The sequence below is a fragment of the Diospyros lotus genome, unplaced genomic scaffold, assembly GCF_014633365.1.
Source record: "Diospyros lotus cultivar Yz01 unplaced genomic scaffold, ASM1463336v1 superscaf1, whole genome shotgun sequence".
Lineage (NCBI taxonomy): Eukaryota > Viridiplantae > Streptophyta > Magnoliopsida > Ericales > Ebenaceae > Diospyros > Diospyros lotus.
In genome coordinates, this window is record NW_026267104.1 from 2,629,298 (window position 1) to 2,645,680 (window position 16,383).

The 16,383-nt window shown below is 35.3% G+C and overlaps 3 protein-coding genes across 5 annotated transcripts; 2 read left to right on the plus strand and 1 right to left on the minus strand.

Moving 5' to 3' along the window:
• The first annotated feature begins 1,507 nt into the window (after positions 1–1,507).
• LOC127792950 (uncharacterized) lies at positions 1,508–6,652 on the plus strand. Of its 3 annotated transcripts, none has more exons than XM_052323633.1 (9): positions 1,508–1,632; positions 2,314–2,394; positions 2,732–2,791; positions 3,697–3,799; positions 4,428–5,019; positions 5,503–5,638; positions 5,772–5,939; positions 6,028–6,121; positions 6,244–6,652. In XM_052323633.1, the coding sequence occupies exons 2-8, from the start codon at positions 2,314–2,316 to the stop codon at positions 6,082–6,084; spliced, it is 1,197 nt and encodes a 398-aa protein (XP_052179593.1). In that variant the 5' UTR covers positions 1,508–1,632; the 3' UTR covers positions 6,085–6,121; positions 6,244–6,652. The 3 variants fall into 3 exon arrangements, with proteins under 3 accessions (XP_052179593.1, XP_052179595.1, XP_052179596.1); XM_052323635.1 differs by having other exon boundaries at positions 5,539–5,638; XM_052323636.1 differs by lacking the exons at positions 6,028–6,121; positions 6,244–6,652 and having other exon boundaries at positions 5,776–5,914.
• Positions 6,653–7,047: 395 nt separating this feature from the next.
• On the plus strand, positions 7,048–11,866 carry LOC127792951 (SNAP25 homologous protein SNAP33-like). Its single transcript, XM_052323637.1, has 6 exons — positions 7,048–7,345; positions 8,336–8,925; positions 10,286–10,379; positions 10,563–10,693; positions 11,313–11,410; positions 11,515–11,866. The coding sequence occupies exons 2-6, from the start codon at positions 8,434–8,436 to the stop codon at positions 11,612–11,614; spliced, it is 915 nt and encodes a 304-aa protein (XP_052179597.1). The 5' UTR covers positions 7,048–7,345; positions 8,336–8,433; the 3' UTR covers positions 11,615–11,866.
• Positions 11,867–14,577: 2,711 nt separating this feature from the next.
• LOC127792952 (uncharacterized) lies at positions 14,578–15,415 on the minus strand. The gene has a single exon (XM_052323638.1). It carries the CDS (start codon positions 15,337–15,339, stop codon positions 15,061–15,063), a length of 279 nt encoding a protein of 92 aa, XP_052179598.1. The 5' UTR covers positions 15,340–15,415; the 3' UTR covers positions 14,578–15,060.
• Positions 15,416–16,383: the final 968 nt, after the last annotated feature.

Here is a 16,383-nt window from a genome sequence, read left to right on the forward strand (position 1 = left end):
CAAAATAGTGGTGCCTAACTTTGGGGCTTCCCTAAGAGCATGCAAAGAGAGCTTTGCCTTTTGGTTATTCCATTCAGCCAGCTTGAATGGGATTCTATGGGTGGTTAATTTTTCAGGGTTACATTACAGGAAAATGTTACAATATATGATATTGGGTGAGTATTATTTGATTAAAATTTATTTAATTAATTTTGGTTAGTGCTCAATTTTGGGTTTTGGTTCGATTTTAATACTAATATTTTGGTTATTTAATTAAAATTTATTTATTAAAAATGCTATTTAAACACTTAATTTTGACACTTATGATAAAATATAAATATGTCTTCATTTTAATCATATCAATTCAAATGTATAAAATATCAAATAAAATTTAAATATTTAAATAGCATTTTCATTCATTTATTGTTACCATTGGCTATATTTAAAATAGTTGTTTTATTTTTTTAATATCATGAAGGCATTTAGGCTATGTTTGGATTGAGGGAATGGAGGGAAAAAAAAAAAAAAGGGTCAAAGAGAAAGAACTCAATTCTCTTGTTTGGAAGATATTTGAAATAAGAGGAGATTTTAATCTCGCTTTTCTTTTTATAATCTCATCCCCAAAATTATAGGGTAGGGGATAAAATTTGTGCCTCTTTTTTAATATTTTTTTTATTACAAAAATTGAAAAGTTTTCGATATATAAATAATTTTCAGTCCTAAACTATCACACTTTTTTTATAAATCGCGATCTATTCACTTGAGCTAATGGATAGGAAAGATAAGTTTGGATCAAAACTCGAGCATTGACCCCTTAAATAGACACAAATAATACATTACCTATATGAATCTAAACTTAAACCCACAACTTTGCGATACTCAAGTTTCTGAACACATGCAAATGATCGTTTACGTTATCTTAATAAGAGATTTATCTTTTATATTAAATATTGAAATATAAAGTATAAAGGTTATATTAAAAATTTAAGATTGTATATTTTTTTGTTCTTTTTTATTTTTATTTAAACTCTTAAATAAAAGAAAGAAAATTTATTATTTTTTTATTAAACATTCATAAGTCCACTTGTTGTTTTATAAATACCTCTTTTCTCTGGCTTCAAAATTCTCAAACATAGCCAAGTGATTGGGTAGAAGAGAATCTCATGTCTCACATCAATTAAAAATAAAATGTCACCTAAGTAATGTTTAAAATATGTATTCATAATAAAAGTTTAAAAATATTATTAAAATGATATAATAGCAACATTTTCATAAATATAAACAATTAATTAGAAAATTAGTCGATGTTAAAGAGCAAAATGATATTGACATATAATTTTTAATAATAACGTTTCATAAAATATCCCAAGTGGGTAAAAATATTCTACTGCCGTGGAAATAATTACATGAATTATTTACTTGATCCGGTCCAGAGGCTTCGGGTCAAGTTTAGACCCGACGCTGATCCGTTTGCCAGCTGAATGGCGAATTACAACTCGAAGTAAGTTTGTCTTTCTTAAACCCACAATTTGAATATAATAATAGCCTTTGAACTTCGTTGCCTCTCTCTCTCTCTCGCTCGCTCGCTAACCTTAAACCCCCGGCTTCACAAAATTTCCCATTCTGATTCCAGTGCGAACCCTAGGATTCGAGGTTCTATCTCTTTGTTTTATTTGTTTTCTGTTAGGAAAATGATTGTTGTTGTATTGCCCAAATTTGAGAACTGCTTATGCTTTGTGTGTGTGTGTGTGTGTGTGTAGTTTCGGAAAAGTGTGATTTTATGTGAGTGTGAGTAATTCGGATTTGATTTGCTCGTTCGTTTTCTTTTGATTGATTGATGTTGTGCCAAAGATTTGGGGTGATCAGTTGGTAGCCTGGTATTTCCGGTGCTTATTATTATTGGTTTTTGGGATAATCGATTAGGTTGAACTTTGATTTTACTTTAGACCCACCTTAGAGAAGAAATTTCGACACGTTTAAATTAGGGCAAAGGGTGTGGCGATACCAACGTTATGATTTTTGGTACAGGCTATGTTTTTGAATGAGGATTTCATTTCTTTTCCTTTTTTTGGATGGATGCAAAGATTGCTCAGGATGCTTGCAATTAAAATACAGAGTCAAAGAATTTTAGTTCAAATTACTTACTAATCCGAATACTTGTATCTAACTGGAAGTAAGATATATAATTTTAAACTTTTACTACAGTAATTTTGTTTTGTGATTGAAATGTATAACTTGGCATTATCATTTGGTGTTGGGTTGTTATAGATGTCTTTCACAAAATATTTTGATATTTTGCTTGCCTCGATAAGTATGGATGATCTTGTTATGAAGATGTCTAGCTGCTCCAGCTGTGGTAGTGAGAACTCCTTTGATGTTGAGGGACTATTTCAGATTCGGACAAGATGTGAAGAGGTAGGATCCTTGTAGGATTCCCACTATGATTACATATGCAATTTTGTAGGAGTTACTAAAGCCTGTTCACTGTCTACAGCTTGTTTAAATATGGATGTGTTATGTTCCATATGTGATTATTTGAATAAGATGAGAGAAAGTTAATAAAATAGACTGGTAAAAATAAACTTCTTTTCTGCTGTGAATCTCCCTTTCAAACTTATCAATAGGATCAATTTCCACACTTCGGGGAAAATTTATTGTACCATTCATGTTAATTATCTGCTGAAGAATATACATACATGTATGCTTGTCTAACCTCATTCTAATCAACTTCTCCACTGTTTTCTCAATGTAGCTACGGAAAGAGAAGGACACGTTGAGAGACTCACAGTCCCAAAGCTTTGAACTGATCAGGGTAATTTCTTTTCTCATTCACTACACTCATTTTAACGAATTTGTCATATATGATTATTTCCCAGCTATAAGATATTCACAACTAAAAATACAAAGGGGCTTTCTTTCATCTTGATATTTTTTTTTTAACCTACACTTCTGTATATATTATTACCCCTCCATAGCTGGATTGCTTAGTCCTAGATACTGCAACCTCAGGTGGTTTGTACCAAAAATGAAGCCTAGCTGACAAGGTGCCTGATAGCGTGAAAACATGCCAATTCAAAATATTGAACTCCTGACTATTAATTTGGCATTGGTTTACAGCCAATTACTGCACAAAACACATAGGAGTCTCTCAAATTGCACAAATTGGTATGATGTTTAAACACAATGGTCATGGTCTACTTTGGAAGGAACAAATGCACATTTATTATCCATCTACTATCACAGAGAATGGAATGGGGATTATTTGACATTGATTGCATTGCCTAACTGTTTTGAATTTCATGTTGCCTGCCTCAAGCTTTTTTCTAGGTGGAGGCCACAAATCATAAAGTACTAACTTATAAATTTCTTGAAGTATTCATGTTTTTCTGCTCCTACTAAGTTACTGAGGATATGAATCTTAAAATAGTCATCTAGATGGGAGTAATCATGTAGAAAACTGCTATTGGTGTTAAGACTTTTTGGGTTGAGTTCAGAGTTCAGTTAGTTTTCACCACTGTCATTTGGTTTTGATATTTCTCTTTTCTCTTCCAGACAGGAAAGAAGTGCATGGTGCTGGGAACCATCCACTGGGGGAGAGGGGGGGGGGGGGTGTTTCTGCTGAAATTCAGTTAAATGTTTCTGTTAATGAAAAAGTAAAATGAATGAAAACCTAGGAGGCTCATTATAAAGGATTTAAAATGTAATTGATTGGTGCAGAGATTAGAGGTGCATGTGAAGACTTTATCTGAGGCCCGCACTGATGATGAGAAGTACATCCAGGAGCTGGAAAGAGAGTCGAAGAATTGTTCTCAGGAAATAGGTAAAAAATTACATTTTGATACTTTACCATGGTGCTTTGGTTTTCTGTAGATGTCCAGTCACAAATTCTTTTTGATACAGAAATGACTTAGGTTGTTTGATGTCTTCTTCCTGTCATTTTCATTATCTTTTGAATATTCCCCCTGGGGAACAGATGCCTACAACCATTGTGATTTAGTGGAAGGAATTTTCTATAATGCGCCACCATCAAACAGCTTTAGGAAACTATTTCATGTAGTCAGAAGGATAATTAGTATCATTTTTAATTTCAGAAAGTGTTTTTGTTCTCAATGAGACTCTTGAGTTTGAGGCTTCAACCTCAGTCTACCTAATAAGTTCAGCTTCAGGAAAATATTTTATTTTAACTAAATTGACCAAGATTCTGATGGAAATATGACTTTGGAGTCAGTCTTCATCTTCTGTTTTCTTTTCTAGTGGGGGTTGCTACTTTCTTTTCTAGTCAAGTCCACTAAAATAAGTCTTGTTATTTATGCTGATTGTTAAAATTAATTTGGGAAGACATTTAGGAAGATCTTTATTATTAGAGTTTGTTTCTATTCTTTCGCAAGGAATAAGGGTGTACCACTAGTTCCTGACTTCAAGCTTAATTGATCTTGACATTATCACAGATTACCTTCAGGATCAACTTAATGCAAGGGACATAGAGGTACATGCCCTGGGTGAGCATGTACGCAGACTTGAGTTAAAACTTGCAGACATGGAAAGCTTAGAGGAGAAGATTGGCAGGTTAAGAGAGGAACTGAATTGGTCTGAATCAGAGCGCCTGATTTTGATGCAGGAACTAGAGAGCAAAGAAGTGGATGTACAGAATTCAGCTTCATACATACAAAAACTGGAGGAATCTATTTCATCCATCTCACTTGAATACCAATGTGAATTAGAGAGCATGAAGCTTGATCTGATGGCCTTGGAGCATAGTAATTTTGAAGCTAAGGTATTCCAGGAAGAAGCTACTCAGGAAAAAGCCAGAATGAATAAGTTGATTCAAGATTTTGAGCTTCAGATCCAGGATGCACAGAATGTTATTAAGCACTTACACAAGGAAAATGAAGACCTTAGGGTGAAGCTTGAATCATCTGAAATGAATGCGAAAGTATTCTGTCAGAAGATAGAACAACAGTTTAAATCATTCCCAGAAAATACAGGCAGACCTCAAGTAAATAATCAATCATTTTCACCAGGACAAGGAAAAGACATTAGGTATGTTTAAACCTCTATTTTCCTCCCTTTTTCTTGTAGTTATATTCCTTGTCATATCTTATAACCTGTGTTAGTGTTTGGAGTGGTATATCTTTGAAATTGGTCTGCATCTTGTATACAGCACCTTTGCACTTTGCTTAAGTTAGCATTTGAAATTTTGAATGCATTATGAAACCCCCATTCTAATTGTTCCGTCATCAGTTAGTTATATGCCTGAAATATATTCATAAACAGTGCATATCTTTCGTAGCAATTGTTTAGTTTCAAATGGAGAAGTTAATCCGTAGATTCTCCAACTTTAGAGACAAGAAAAGGTGAAATGAGCTCTCTTTTTCGGAGCCATTTGGCTGTTCTTGTGCCACCTGTAGATTCGCCAACTTCAGACCATTTTGATGTTTTAATCGTCTTCTAAGTATGATTCCACATTTGATGATCTTGTTTTTGTTAAGATTTCTTGTTCACGTACTTTTGCTAATTTTGAAGCACCTGTGGCAACATTCTGGATCCGCTCTTTTCAAGACTGGCAGTTGTAGGAGCAAATGATGCTGATTTCAGGGACAAGATGGATAAAATGTCATATCAGATCTTTGAGTACGTACTTCAGGTGGAACAGCTTAAGGTATGCACATGACTACTGTGAATGAACAATTGCGTTCAGGAGGTCAGTTGGTTTTTAGCAATCAACTTGATCTAGGTTTGGATTCAACAATCACATGCAACTTCCTAAATCAATTATAAATATTATTTGCTAGGAAGAACTAAGAGCAGAAAAATTGAAGGCAAAGGATGAAGCAGAGGATTTAGCTCAAGAAATGGCGGAACTAAGGTATCAAATGACAGGTTTGCTCGAAGAAGAGCGCAAACACCGTGCATATGTTGAACAAATATCTTTACAAAGAATAGCCAAGTTGGAAGCACAGGTATTGATCTTTGGTCTTGTGATTGTTATGTTGCTCAATTCGAAAGTATTTACTGAGGGTCCTTGAATATTTTCCTGTTATGAGCAAGATTCAAAAAGAAGGGGAGAAGACTTCCAGTTCTGCAAGGCTTATCCAGGGAGCTTAGAAATTTCCTGCATCATATACCCTTGTCTTTGAGTCTGGTTCGTCGTTTTCTTCATAATATTGTTAATCATCTACCAGAAACTTTGTTTGCTTTTTCTGTACCCTTACACGTACGCTATCCCGATCCTGATACCCTCCTTGAACTCGAACTTCATCGCAGGTGCCGAAGCATGTACTTGACTAATGCTCTTGAAACTACGTTACCCGAATCACCGATTTGGATTCCTTCAGAGATGCGTAACGGTAGAGCCCTCGCACTGATTCTGAAAACATGGAAGCTGTAAAGCTTTTCAGGATCAATAACTCTTTGAGGGAGAAGTTTGGGAACTCCATTGGCTCAAAGAAATGCAGAAAGTTGAGGGAGAGCTAACAGTAACGGATGATGGGTATTCGGATTGTTCGATGAAGTATGCAAATCTATCTTTGTGTTATGATTGTAACGTTGGTTGTATATATTGAACATTCAAAGTACACATTGGAGGTGGGGTATTGCAACAAATGCCTCTGTTCTATTTGGGGCTAACTATGTTTAATTTATTTTATTAATACGTGTATTGTTTTTGGTTTAACGGTTCAACTTGAATCTATCATGAAATAAATTATTCATGTCACGTTTGCAATATATGAATGGCAATGGACTGGAAATAGATTTGAGTACTTATTCTTATCTTTTTTTTTTGGTCTCTATAACTTACTTTTTATATTTATAATTTCACATTTCTACCAAACGGGAAATACTCATACCCGTTTTAAAAAATAATATAAAATATTTTTTGTAGTTGTATAATTGAGTAATCATTAAATGGAGAATATAGATACAATAAGTTAAATACCATCGAGTGCTTTGATATATATATATATATAATATTTGAAAAAAAAAAAAGAGCAGTTGAAGGCTAAATTTCAAAATCCGCAAAACGGTCTGATTTTGTCAAAGAAGGATTTGGTGAGTTGAGGGCTTTGAAAGGTCAAAGTCCACTTCTAACTTCTTCCTTCACGCGCTTCGCTTCGTCTTCCTTGGGTTTGAAATCCTCAAATCCATCCAGAACGACCGAACGAGCAACCAAGAAAGAAAAAGCAAGCACAAACCCATCCAAGATTTTAAGCAATTTCTCACCACTTTCTACTGTCTCCATCTCCATTTACATTCTTATATACGACCCCTCCGTCTTCCTCCATTTGGAACTCTCCAAACCCCAGCCCACCCCACCTCTCTTCTCTCTCTACACTTTTGCTTATCGACGGCCGCCTGTGGATTTAAGGTACCTGCCCAAGATTCAATTTATCTTTTGGTTCTGTTTCTGGGTTTTGAATTTCAACTGAAATCTCCTGATTTTGTGCTTTGGGTCTTTGCAAATCTGCCCTGAAGACTGGTCAAATTGTCGTCAAACTGAACGACGATGAGAAGTCGGTTTCCATTTTCTTTCTGTATGATTGTGGATTTGTTGTTTTTTGTGAAACTTGGTCTTCTACTTGCAGTTCTTATCTCAGTTTGCTAATTTTTGCGAGCGCTTGTGATGTTCTCTATTTTCCTCTCCCCACCCCCCCACAAAAAAAAAGGGGGGGGGGGGGTGGGGGGGGTGTTGTGCCTGTTTGCTGAGAAATTCTGGTAACAATAAATTAAAGCAATTTGCAAAATCATGTGTTATTGTTGTGTTACTCGTAATTGAAGATTTTTAGGGTTTGCCTCTTTTTCTCTATATTTTCTCTCGGGCCAAACAAAGCATGGAGGCATCTAAACTGTATGATTTGTTTTTATTTCAGTTTTATATGAACAGTGACATGAGATCTTGATTACTTGTGACCTCTTGATTTCTCTTTTAAGTGCTTTTTGCCATGCTGTCCATAAAGGTTTATTCTCTTTTACAATGGGCAAAAGCTTTGGAGCGTTGCATCTCCAACTTTAAATCACTATCTAGGTTATTTTCCCCCTATGTTGAGAGAAATTTAAATTCCCTCATGAAATTACATCTTGTTTCCTATCTGTAACTTTTGTGTTTAGGGCTTTCTCTATAGCATTTTGTAAATCTCCCTTTCATGTCGTTTATCTTATGTGTTTTAAACTCTTCCATATGATGCTTAACTGAAGTGATGCACAATCATCTGCAACTTGTAACAGTACTTTAGCCTACTCCTTTAGATGAGAAAAATTCTAGATTAACTACTTGCATTTGATTATTATTATTATTATCTGTTTTTAACTTCTGTTACCATCACCTTGTAATTTTTTTTTATCTTCTTTCTTTTCCCAGACACTCAGTGAAAGTTGTGTATAAATTTCGTTGCAATCTTTCTGCACCTTTAGTTCTGCTTCTTCAGACAACCAGGTCCTACATTTTGCCCATCTACAATGTTTGGTTTCAAGAAGTCTCCATTGAACAAGCACTCTAAACAGAACTCGGTTGAACCTAAGTTGCCTGTCCATCCTGGCTCCAACCCTTTTGATTCTGATGATGAACCGGATAGAAAGAAAGGCCTTAATCCCTCACGGAGAACTTCTTCTGAACCTACACTAGTTAACTCAAATTTTGGTACCAACCCCTTCGGTGATGATGAGGGAAAACAGACTTCATCTTCATATTCACTTCCTTATGCGGCAAGAAACAGATACAAAAATGATTTCCGTGACTCTGGAGGATTGGAGAACCAGTCTGTGCAAGAGTTGGAGAATTATGCTGTATACAAGGCTGAAGAAACTACAAATAGTGTCAACAGCTGCTTGAAAATTGCAGAGGAAATGAGAGAGGATGCAACGAAGACTTTAGTCACTTTGCATCAACAGGGTGAAAAAATTACCAGAACCCACATGGTTGCTGCTGACATTGATCATGATCTTGGTAGGGTATGTATCTTCTCAATTCCATTCTACTTTCTTGAATGAATTTCTTTCATCCAATTTTTGTCTTATGCTTCTTTATGGACATGGTGCTTTACTGATGATCAGTTTGCTCAACCTCTTGGCTGTCTTCTGCATTGTTCCGTTATGTTTTCCAGTGATGAATATGAATAAGGCAACTGACCAAATCATCCTTATTTTTCTTGTCTGGATTTATGCCATTAGCACTTTCCAATTAACTTGAAAGGTTTTAAAATAAATTTTAGATGTGCCTGAATCGTCAGTTCTTGTTTTGCCATCAGAAGTGATTGTTTGATCACTTTGGATAACTAATGCTCTACTATAGCAAGTTTACCGTGCGTAGAACTCAATAATTACATCGGTTTATTTTTTCTAGCTTGTAATCATGTATATCAAAGAGAAAGATGGCTCTTTTGTTTTTATAGGAGAAACTATGTTAGGTCACACCTTTTCCTATCTTTGCTAATTTTGGAGTAGAATGTAAAGAAGGTTGGACCTGCTTTATTACCTTACTGTATTTTCTACTTGTGATTTCTTATGGATCTCAACTACTTGCTAATTACAAAAACAACATCACAAGATCACACTAGGTGGGATTGGTTCATCAACTTGCTAATTGCTTCAAAGAAAACAAAGAATGACTATTGGTAACCAACATGTGACTCGTACTGAGGTGGTCAGGATCTATTGCTTAATGTGTTAGAATGTAGATGTATTTTTTTCTTTTTTTTTTGCCAAAATAATTGAGAGCAAGCCTTGATAGCAACGGTAAAGTTGCTACTTTTTGACTTGTACAAGCATTTTACCAAAATAATTGTGAAGCCTCCTTAATTATGAGGTACACATTTAAAATCAGCCATTATCAAGAAACCTTTTGAGAATAGGACTGGTCCTTCTGTGAGAACTGTTAACAAGAAGTCTAAGACTAAGAATCGACTGCGTCCATCCACAAACCTCTTAGGGGCTGTTTGAAAATGCTGTCAAAAATTTCCATTCCATTCCATCATTTTCATTCCAGTCCATTTCATTCCATTTTTTAAAATAGTTTTCAAAAACAAACACCACTTTCACTGTTTCCATTCCAAAATTTTGAAATGGAATGAACACTTTGAAAATGGAAAGGTTTTCAAACAGGCCCTTAACTTTATTCTTTCATTGAATTTCTGGGCATTCTATAATGTGCTTGTTTCTAGATCTGATAGATATTACATCTTTCCACATTTGAGTATTTGTACGGATTACCTTCCTTTCCTCGAAATGTAATATTCTTTTACGCTTTTGTTTTTCCTGAATTACCTTCCATGTATTTATAGGAAAAATGACATTTTGCGACATGTTATCACAGGGTGAGAAGCTTTTGGGAAGTCTTGGTGGCATCTTCTCGAAGACTTGGAAGCCAACAAAGACTCGCTCAATAAAAGGGCCTGTCATGACAAGAGGTCATACATCTTCTTTTTCTGCCCAAAACTAAAATAGGGGAACCTCTCTCACACACAGGCACACACACTCTCTCTCCCTCTCTGTCTTCTTTCGGGATGTTGGGTGGGGTGGGAAGTTAGGAGGCAGTTGACCGTGTTTACTTATTTTTCTTTTTTGTTTGGTCTGGCTGCCAATTTTTGCAGATGATCTGGCTCAAAGAAGGGGCAATCACTTGGAACAACGTGAGAAATTGGGATTGGTTACTGCACCTAAGGGACAATCAAACACAAGAATGTCCCCTCCTAAACCCACCGATACACTGCAGAAAGTTGAGGTTTGTGTCTCTTAAGCTTCTTAAGATTGAAATTAGGATCTGTTTTCGTCTAAATATAGATAAAAGTGAAATTTGCCCGTTTGTTATGTTTGCTCATAGACTGGATTAGGTTTGTTTTTTTAATCATATGCATGACATTGCCAAGCTTGAAATGATGCCTTTGGTTTTCTAATTTTGTATTGGCGTCTATATCACTAATGAAGCTTCCACTTGAGGGACTGTTTTAAATGTACAAAATGTTTCAGTTTTCTATCCCTAATTTTCCACAGAATCTACAGTTCTCATTTTCCATAGAAAATTTGGGAAGTGTGTTGGAGATGGTCCAAGTGGGCTTAAAGATGAAAATTTAGAAAATTGGAAAACTGTGTTCGCTGTTTTCCATTTAGGATTTTGTATTTGATCATGTTTTCTAATTTTCTAATTATGGTGTACTTTTTTAAAAAACTGGAATTGATTTCCACAACCTAAAAATAGAACCTCTGGGATGAACTCTTTTCTATAAAATCATGTCAAACTTTCCATGATTTCATTTTCACTGTGAGATGATGCTTGGATCCCAAAAATGAAGTTCCCAAACAGTTGCAACTCATCTTCTTTTGTCAACTTGCAATAATTGCAGGTTGAGAAAACAAAGCAAGACGATGCACTGTCAGATCTAAGTAATGTATTGGCAGAGCTGAAGGATATGGCCGTTGACATGGGATCTGAAATTGACAGGTTCCTTTACAATTTTTAGTTACACGAATTATGCGCCTTTAGGTTCAGTTTGTTCAACAATGTTTCAAAAGTTATGATTGGTAAAACTTGTATGATAATTGCAGGCAAACCAAAGCTTTGGATCCTTTCTTAGATGATGTGGAAGAACTGCATTTCAGAGTTAAAGGTGCAAATCAACGCGGACGGCGGTTACTTGGGAAGTAGAGAAGGAAGAGTGCAGGGCAGCTGGTTTATGGAATGGCTTCTAGGCTTTTGCCTTGTTTCTACTCATTTTTTCGTTGCTTGTTTTGTTTTGCATACACTGCTCTCATAATCTTATGAGGTTTGGACCCTCATGATGACATCTTTGTTTTCTTCTTTTAGGCTTTGTACACAGTTACTTTTAACGTCTTATTTGGAAAGTCCACATGACCATCGCTTTACCTCATTAATTTCTATTGGTGCTGTTCTTTTGGATTTGCGCGCTCCTAATAAATTCTATTTTTGGTTTGTGTTAAAGCTGGGATCACTGTTTATACACAACATCTCACTCAATCACTCACCAACTCAACCATAAAACATACACAACCAGAAATTTGATGAAAGAGGATTGAAATACAAAAGGAATATCAAACCATAATCTTGCACTTGAATTTTTACCCTGGTTTATGCCATGAAAATGACACTACATTTAGCAACTCTATCGAGACAACAATCCACTAAGAATGAAAAAATCAATACAAAAGAGTCATTCACTCTCTCATAGAACTCATGTACAATTATCACAATAGAATCCAAAAACTATTATTCTCACAACTCTCTTATCCTTTTTGCTGCACTTATACACAAAGAGAATAGGATGATTGTTTGATTGATGATCACAACCGATCCCTTGTCCTCATATTTATAGACTATGGGGTGAATCAATTTAGGGATATAACCGGTTCTACAAAAGTCTAAACTAACCCCAATATATCCAGTTAATCACAAAAATGGCCTGCGGACTAACTGTCACTCAATCATCATCCTACACGACTCTAATTTCTTTTAAACTTCTAGCACACTTAGCTCGGGCAAAACATCAAAAGTTTGGAGGGTGAACTTTGAAACACTAGTGAGATTTTTTATTTTTATTTTTACTAGAAGATCACAAGTTACATTTTTGCCCAAAAAAAGTGCAAATACAACATTCAATTCTCCTTGGAAAGTAGGATGTTAAGTGTGATAAAAACACCTTCCAAATAAACTAGCATATAATAGAGAAGAGACCATAGACCATTCAAAGTTCTATTGAAGTGTCTACTTTCAAGTTTCAACCATCAATTGTTAAGAACTAAACAAAAAGGGGGAAAATCCTTGTTCAGAGAAATATAATGCACTTCACTTGATGGAACATGGGCTGGAAAATAAACTCTCCCAACTCCTTGTGAAAAACTTCAATAACCACCTCACCAACACCACCAGCTAGTGCATACATACGGAGAGGAATAGGAGACAGCCACCAGAATAAAAAATAAGAAAATCAAGCAAAAAGAGGAAACTGAATCAGATGTCAACTACTCTTACTTCTTTTAGAAAAAAAAATTAAACCCTTTTCTTTTTCTGTTTTCCAGAAAAACTATTCAGGGATAAGTTAGAGGACTATAACACAATAGTACAATACGAATCCTAGCAGCTGTCATTTGGGCTGCCACATTTATTATCTGACATCATGATAAAGCTGGACAAATACTCATAGGATAAAACGATTTAACAGTATCAAGACATACAAAAAAAAAAAAAAATCCCCTGCATGTATGCCACATCTAATGTGTCACTCAACTTTTACCTCCATTATTCAAATAGTGAACACAAAATAACACGTTTAGGTCTCTAATGTTTCCTACACATCCATCTTTAACAGTACATCACCTTGTCTCTTGGCTAAGACCATCTCTGTAGCTAGCATTGGAACTCAGGAAAAAATGGTGCAGTTAAATTTCCATGAAACAAAAACTCAGTGCTTTACATATTGATAGGTCCATTTGAATGATACAGTTCCGAACTTTAAATAAATACACTTGGAAGATATGTGAAACTTGGCTTATATGAGATGAATCAAGCTGAAGAAGGTTCTCAAAATATTAAATCTTATATAAGAAAATCAATTTTGAAATTGACAAATACCAGCGTAAGAAAGAACAAGAAACAAGGATTATATTGTATTTCCCACAGGTCAATTTTGTCATGACCCAAGTAGTAATTCAAGGGCAATATAGTAATAGTATTATAATAATAGTTGGGAGATATTTTAGAAGCACAAGGAGTGCATGTGCTAGGCCGCTATTGAGCTTGTAATGCCTATATAAGGCTACTGCTATTGGTTTGTTAGGATATGCTGAAAAATTATGGAATTGAAATTTTAATTTCTTTCTCAACCATTCTTCCTCTCTCGTTCTTCTTCTTCTCTTTTCTGTTCTCTATTTCTCCCTCTCTTTCTTCTCATTTTCTTCCCCAAATCTGTCAATTCTTGGTTCTAAATCAATTGGATTCTTCCGATTACCCGATTAAACCTTGGGTTCATGACAAATTTCAACCAAGAACAAAATATACCAAACCTTAATCCCACTAGTTGGGTCAGATTGATGAATTCTACCTCATCAATCATCTCTCTCCATGACCATTTTTTCTTTCTAATTCATGCCTAAATTTTCTCAATGTCTTTTCTTTGGTTCTCTTCTTCTTCTTTTGCTATAAACGTCTTCCATTGCAATCCTCTTTTCTTACAAGTGCATCTACTGATATTTTTCTCACATGGCCAAACCATATCTAGGGTGATTCATGGTAGAAGAACAATCTTATGGTGTAAACTCAAACCCATACAAAACCACACATGATAGGAAAAGTGTTAATAATTCCATCTGCAGTATTGCTCAAAATTGGTACTCAAAACAGAAAATTAAAATCTCTTCTACAATATATAGTGCACCAAATGGCTAGTTATGCCATATGCTGGTGAATTGCAATGAAACCACCAAGTCATCATAAGAGAGGAAGATCAGATCACTAGACAAAATGGCATCCCAAATCAGATAAAACATACTAACTTGACAACAAAATTGACGGCATCACATAGCATCCACATAGATCACTTAAATGAAAAATGTATCACAACAGTCGGCAAAAACATGTACCATGACACTTCAGCATAACACTCTGACGAATAGATGATATGGTCATTTTTGCATTTCCAACTGGTGACATTACTTGCATGAGTTATTTCATATTCTGACTGTGTCTGGTTCAAGAACCACACAACTGTTTATTTCACTCCAAAATAAACTACTAACTACTTCCATTCCCGTTTACCTTTCTGAATACTGAGCTCAAGTCCTACCTCCATCTCAAAGCTAATCAATGTAAATTACAATTCAGTAATTTCCACGCAGAACTGCGCATCTTCTCTTCTTCACAAATATTAATCCAACACAACCACCGAAGCAAAATTTCAAAACCCTAAATCCGATAAGAAGCAAAACACGATGAAATGGGAAATCCAAAATTCATTCAGGTCACTATCTTTACATCAAAAGCCCAAATTCTAAAACCTTCTCAATAGTATTCCAGGCATTAAATCAATTGTGCCGAAAGGATTGAAAAGAGCTCGGAATACCAACAAATTAGGTTCTTTATCAATGCTTAATCTCCATGATGTTCTTGACCTTGGGCGCATAGAGCGAGTATACGATGACTTGTCTGTTGGCGACGTCCAGCTGGGACTTGCCGTCGGAGAACGCGGCGGCGATTGCAGACGGATCCGAGAGGTCCTTGTTCTGCCGAAAGGCGTCGATGGTTCGGCGCCTCGCGTACTCCCTGATGTTGTAGTCGGCGAACTTGCGGGCTGTTCGAAGGAGCGAGCGAAACAGCGATAGAACCTCCGACCGCCCCGCCAGCGGCACAGCTGCCACCATCCCCACACGCAGAGAGAGAGAGAGAGAGAGAGAGAGGGAGAAGGGATCAGGTTGGGGATTTTTCTAGAATGAGCTACTGGTTGAAAGTGTATATATATATATATATATATATAACTAACTCTGTGGGTTCTCTATATATAAAAGGAAAACAATAATAACCAATGGTAATTTCCTCCCCCCCCTTAAAGTGAGGAATTAGGTTTTAAAAAAAGTGTTTTCATATTTTTCTTCTTTTACAGTGAAAGGAAGAAGTTTTATTCTGTATAATTCATACATTAAATATAGATTTTGGGACAGAACTGTAATTAATTGATAAATAATTTTTTTTAATAACGAATAAAAATTACCTAAATTAAACCCTAATACAAAGTCTTTTCCTATTTTAACCTTAAAAATTACTTTATTACACAAAAAAGAAATAAAGATAAAACAATGAGATAAGAAAAATATATAGAAATTAGAAAATAAAGAGAGAATATTTACCTTATTAATTCAGCATATAAATTTATCAAACCATTCAAGTATTGATTTAAAATGAAGAGAAAATATTTATCTTATTAACTCGACATATGAGTTTATCAAATCATTCAAGAATTGATTTAAAATAAAAAAACACGAATAGTGTTAGTGAGAAAAGAGATACAAATGCTCATCAAACCTAATTTTATTCATTGTTTCTAGCCCACTTAGGCACGTCAGCCGGCCCTAAAAAATTAGGAATTATAACTAAAATTTTATATGAATCATAACATCTCATGTCTCTAATATTATTTAATATTATATATATATATATATATATAAAATGTGAGATGAGCCCATACCAACAAGCCCAGAATCGACCTCGGTGGGGAGGGGGCCAAAGCAATTGCCTTGATTGTCTACCTTAAGAGAAGTGGTCTCCAAATGGGAGACACTAGCTGATGCTACATACTAACCAGTTTGGAGTCAAGGGGATTATGCTCCCAACTGATCTCATGAAAGGCTTGAGATCTAACCAAGCTCAAGGTTGGACTGCCAAGCAACAGTAAGAACTACCAATCAAGA

Bases quoted from the DNA above. Each gene is read 5' to 3' on its own strand.
- LOC127792951 (XM_052323637.1), top strand. From the start codon at position 8,434: ATGTTTGGTTTCAAGAAGTCTCCATTGAACAAGCACTCTAAACAGAAC. The intron at 8,926-10,285 runs GTATGTATCTTC...ATGTTATCACAG, and splicing joins TTGATCATGATCTTGGTAGG to GGTGAGAAGCTTTTGGGAAG. The intron at 10,380-10,562 runs GTCATACATCTT...CAATTTTTGCAG, and splicing joins AGGGCCTGTCATGACAAGAG to ATGATCTGGCTCAAAGAAGG.
- LOC127792952 (XM_052323638.1), bottom strand. From the start codon at position 15,339: ATGGTGGCAGCTGTGCCGCTGGCGGGGCGGTCGGAGGTTCTATCGCTG.
- LOC127792950 (XM_052323633.1), top strand. From the start codon at position 2,314: ATGTCTAGCTGCTCCAGCTGTGGTAGTGAGAACTCCTTTGATGTTGAG. The intron at 2,792-3,696 runs GTAATTTCTTTT...TGATTGGTGCAG, and splicing joins AAAGCTTTGAACTGATCAGG to AGATTAGAGGTGCATGTGAA. The intron at 5,940-6,027 runs GTATTGATCTTT...GTTATGAGCAAG, and splicing joins TAGCCAAGTTGGAAGCACAG to ATTCAAAAAGAAGGGGAGAA.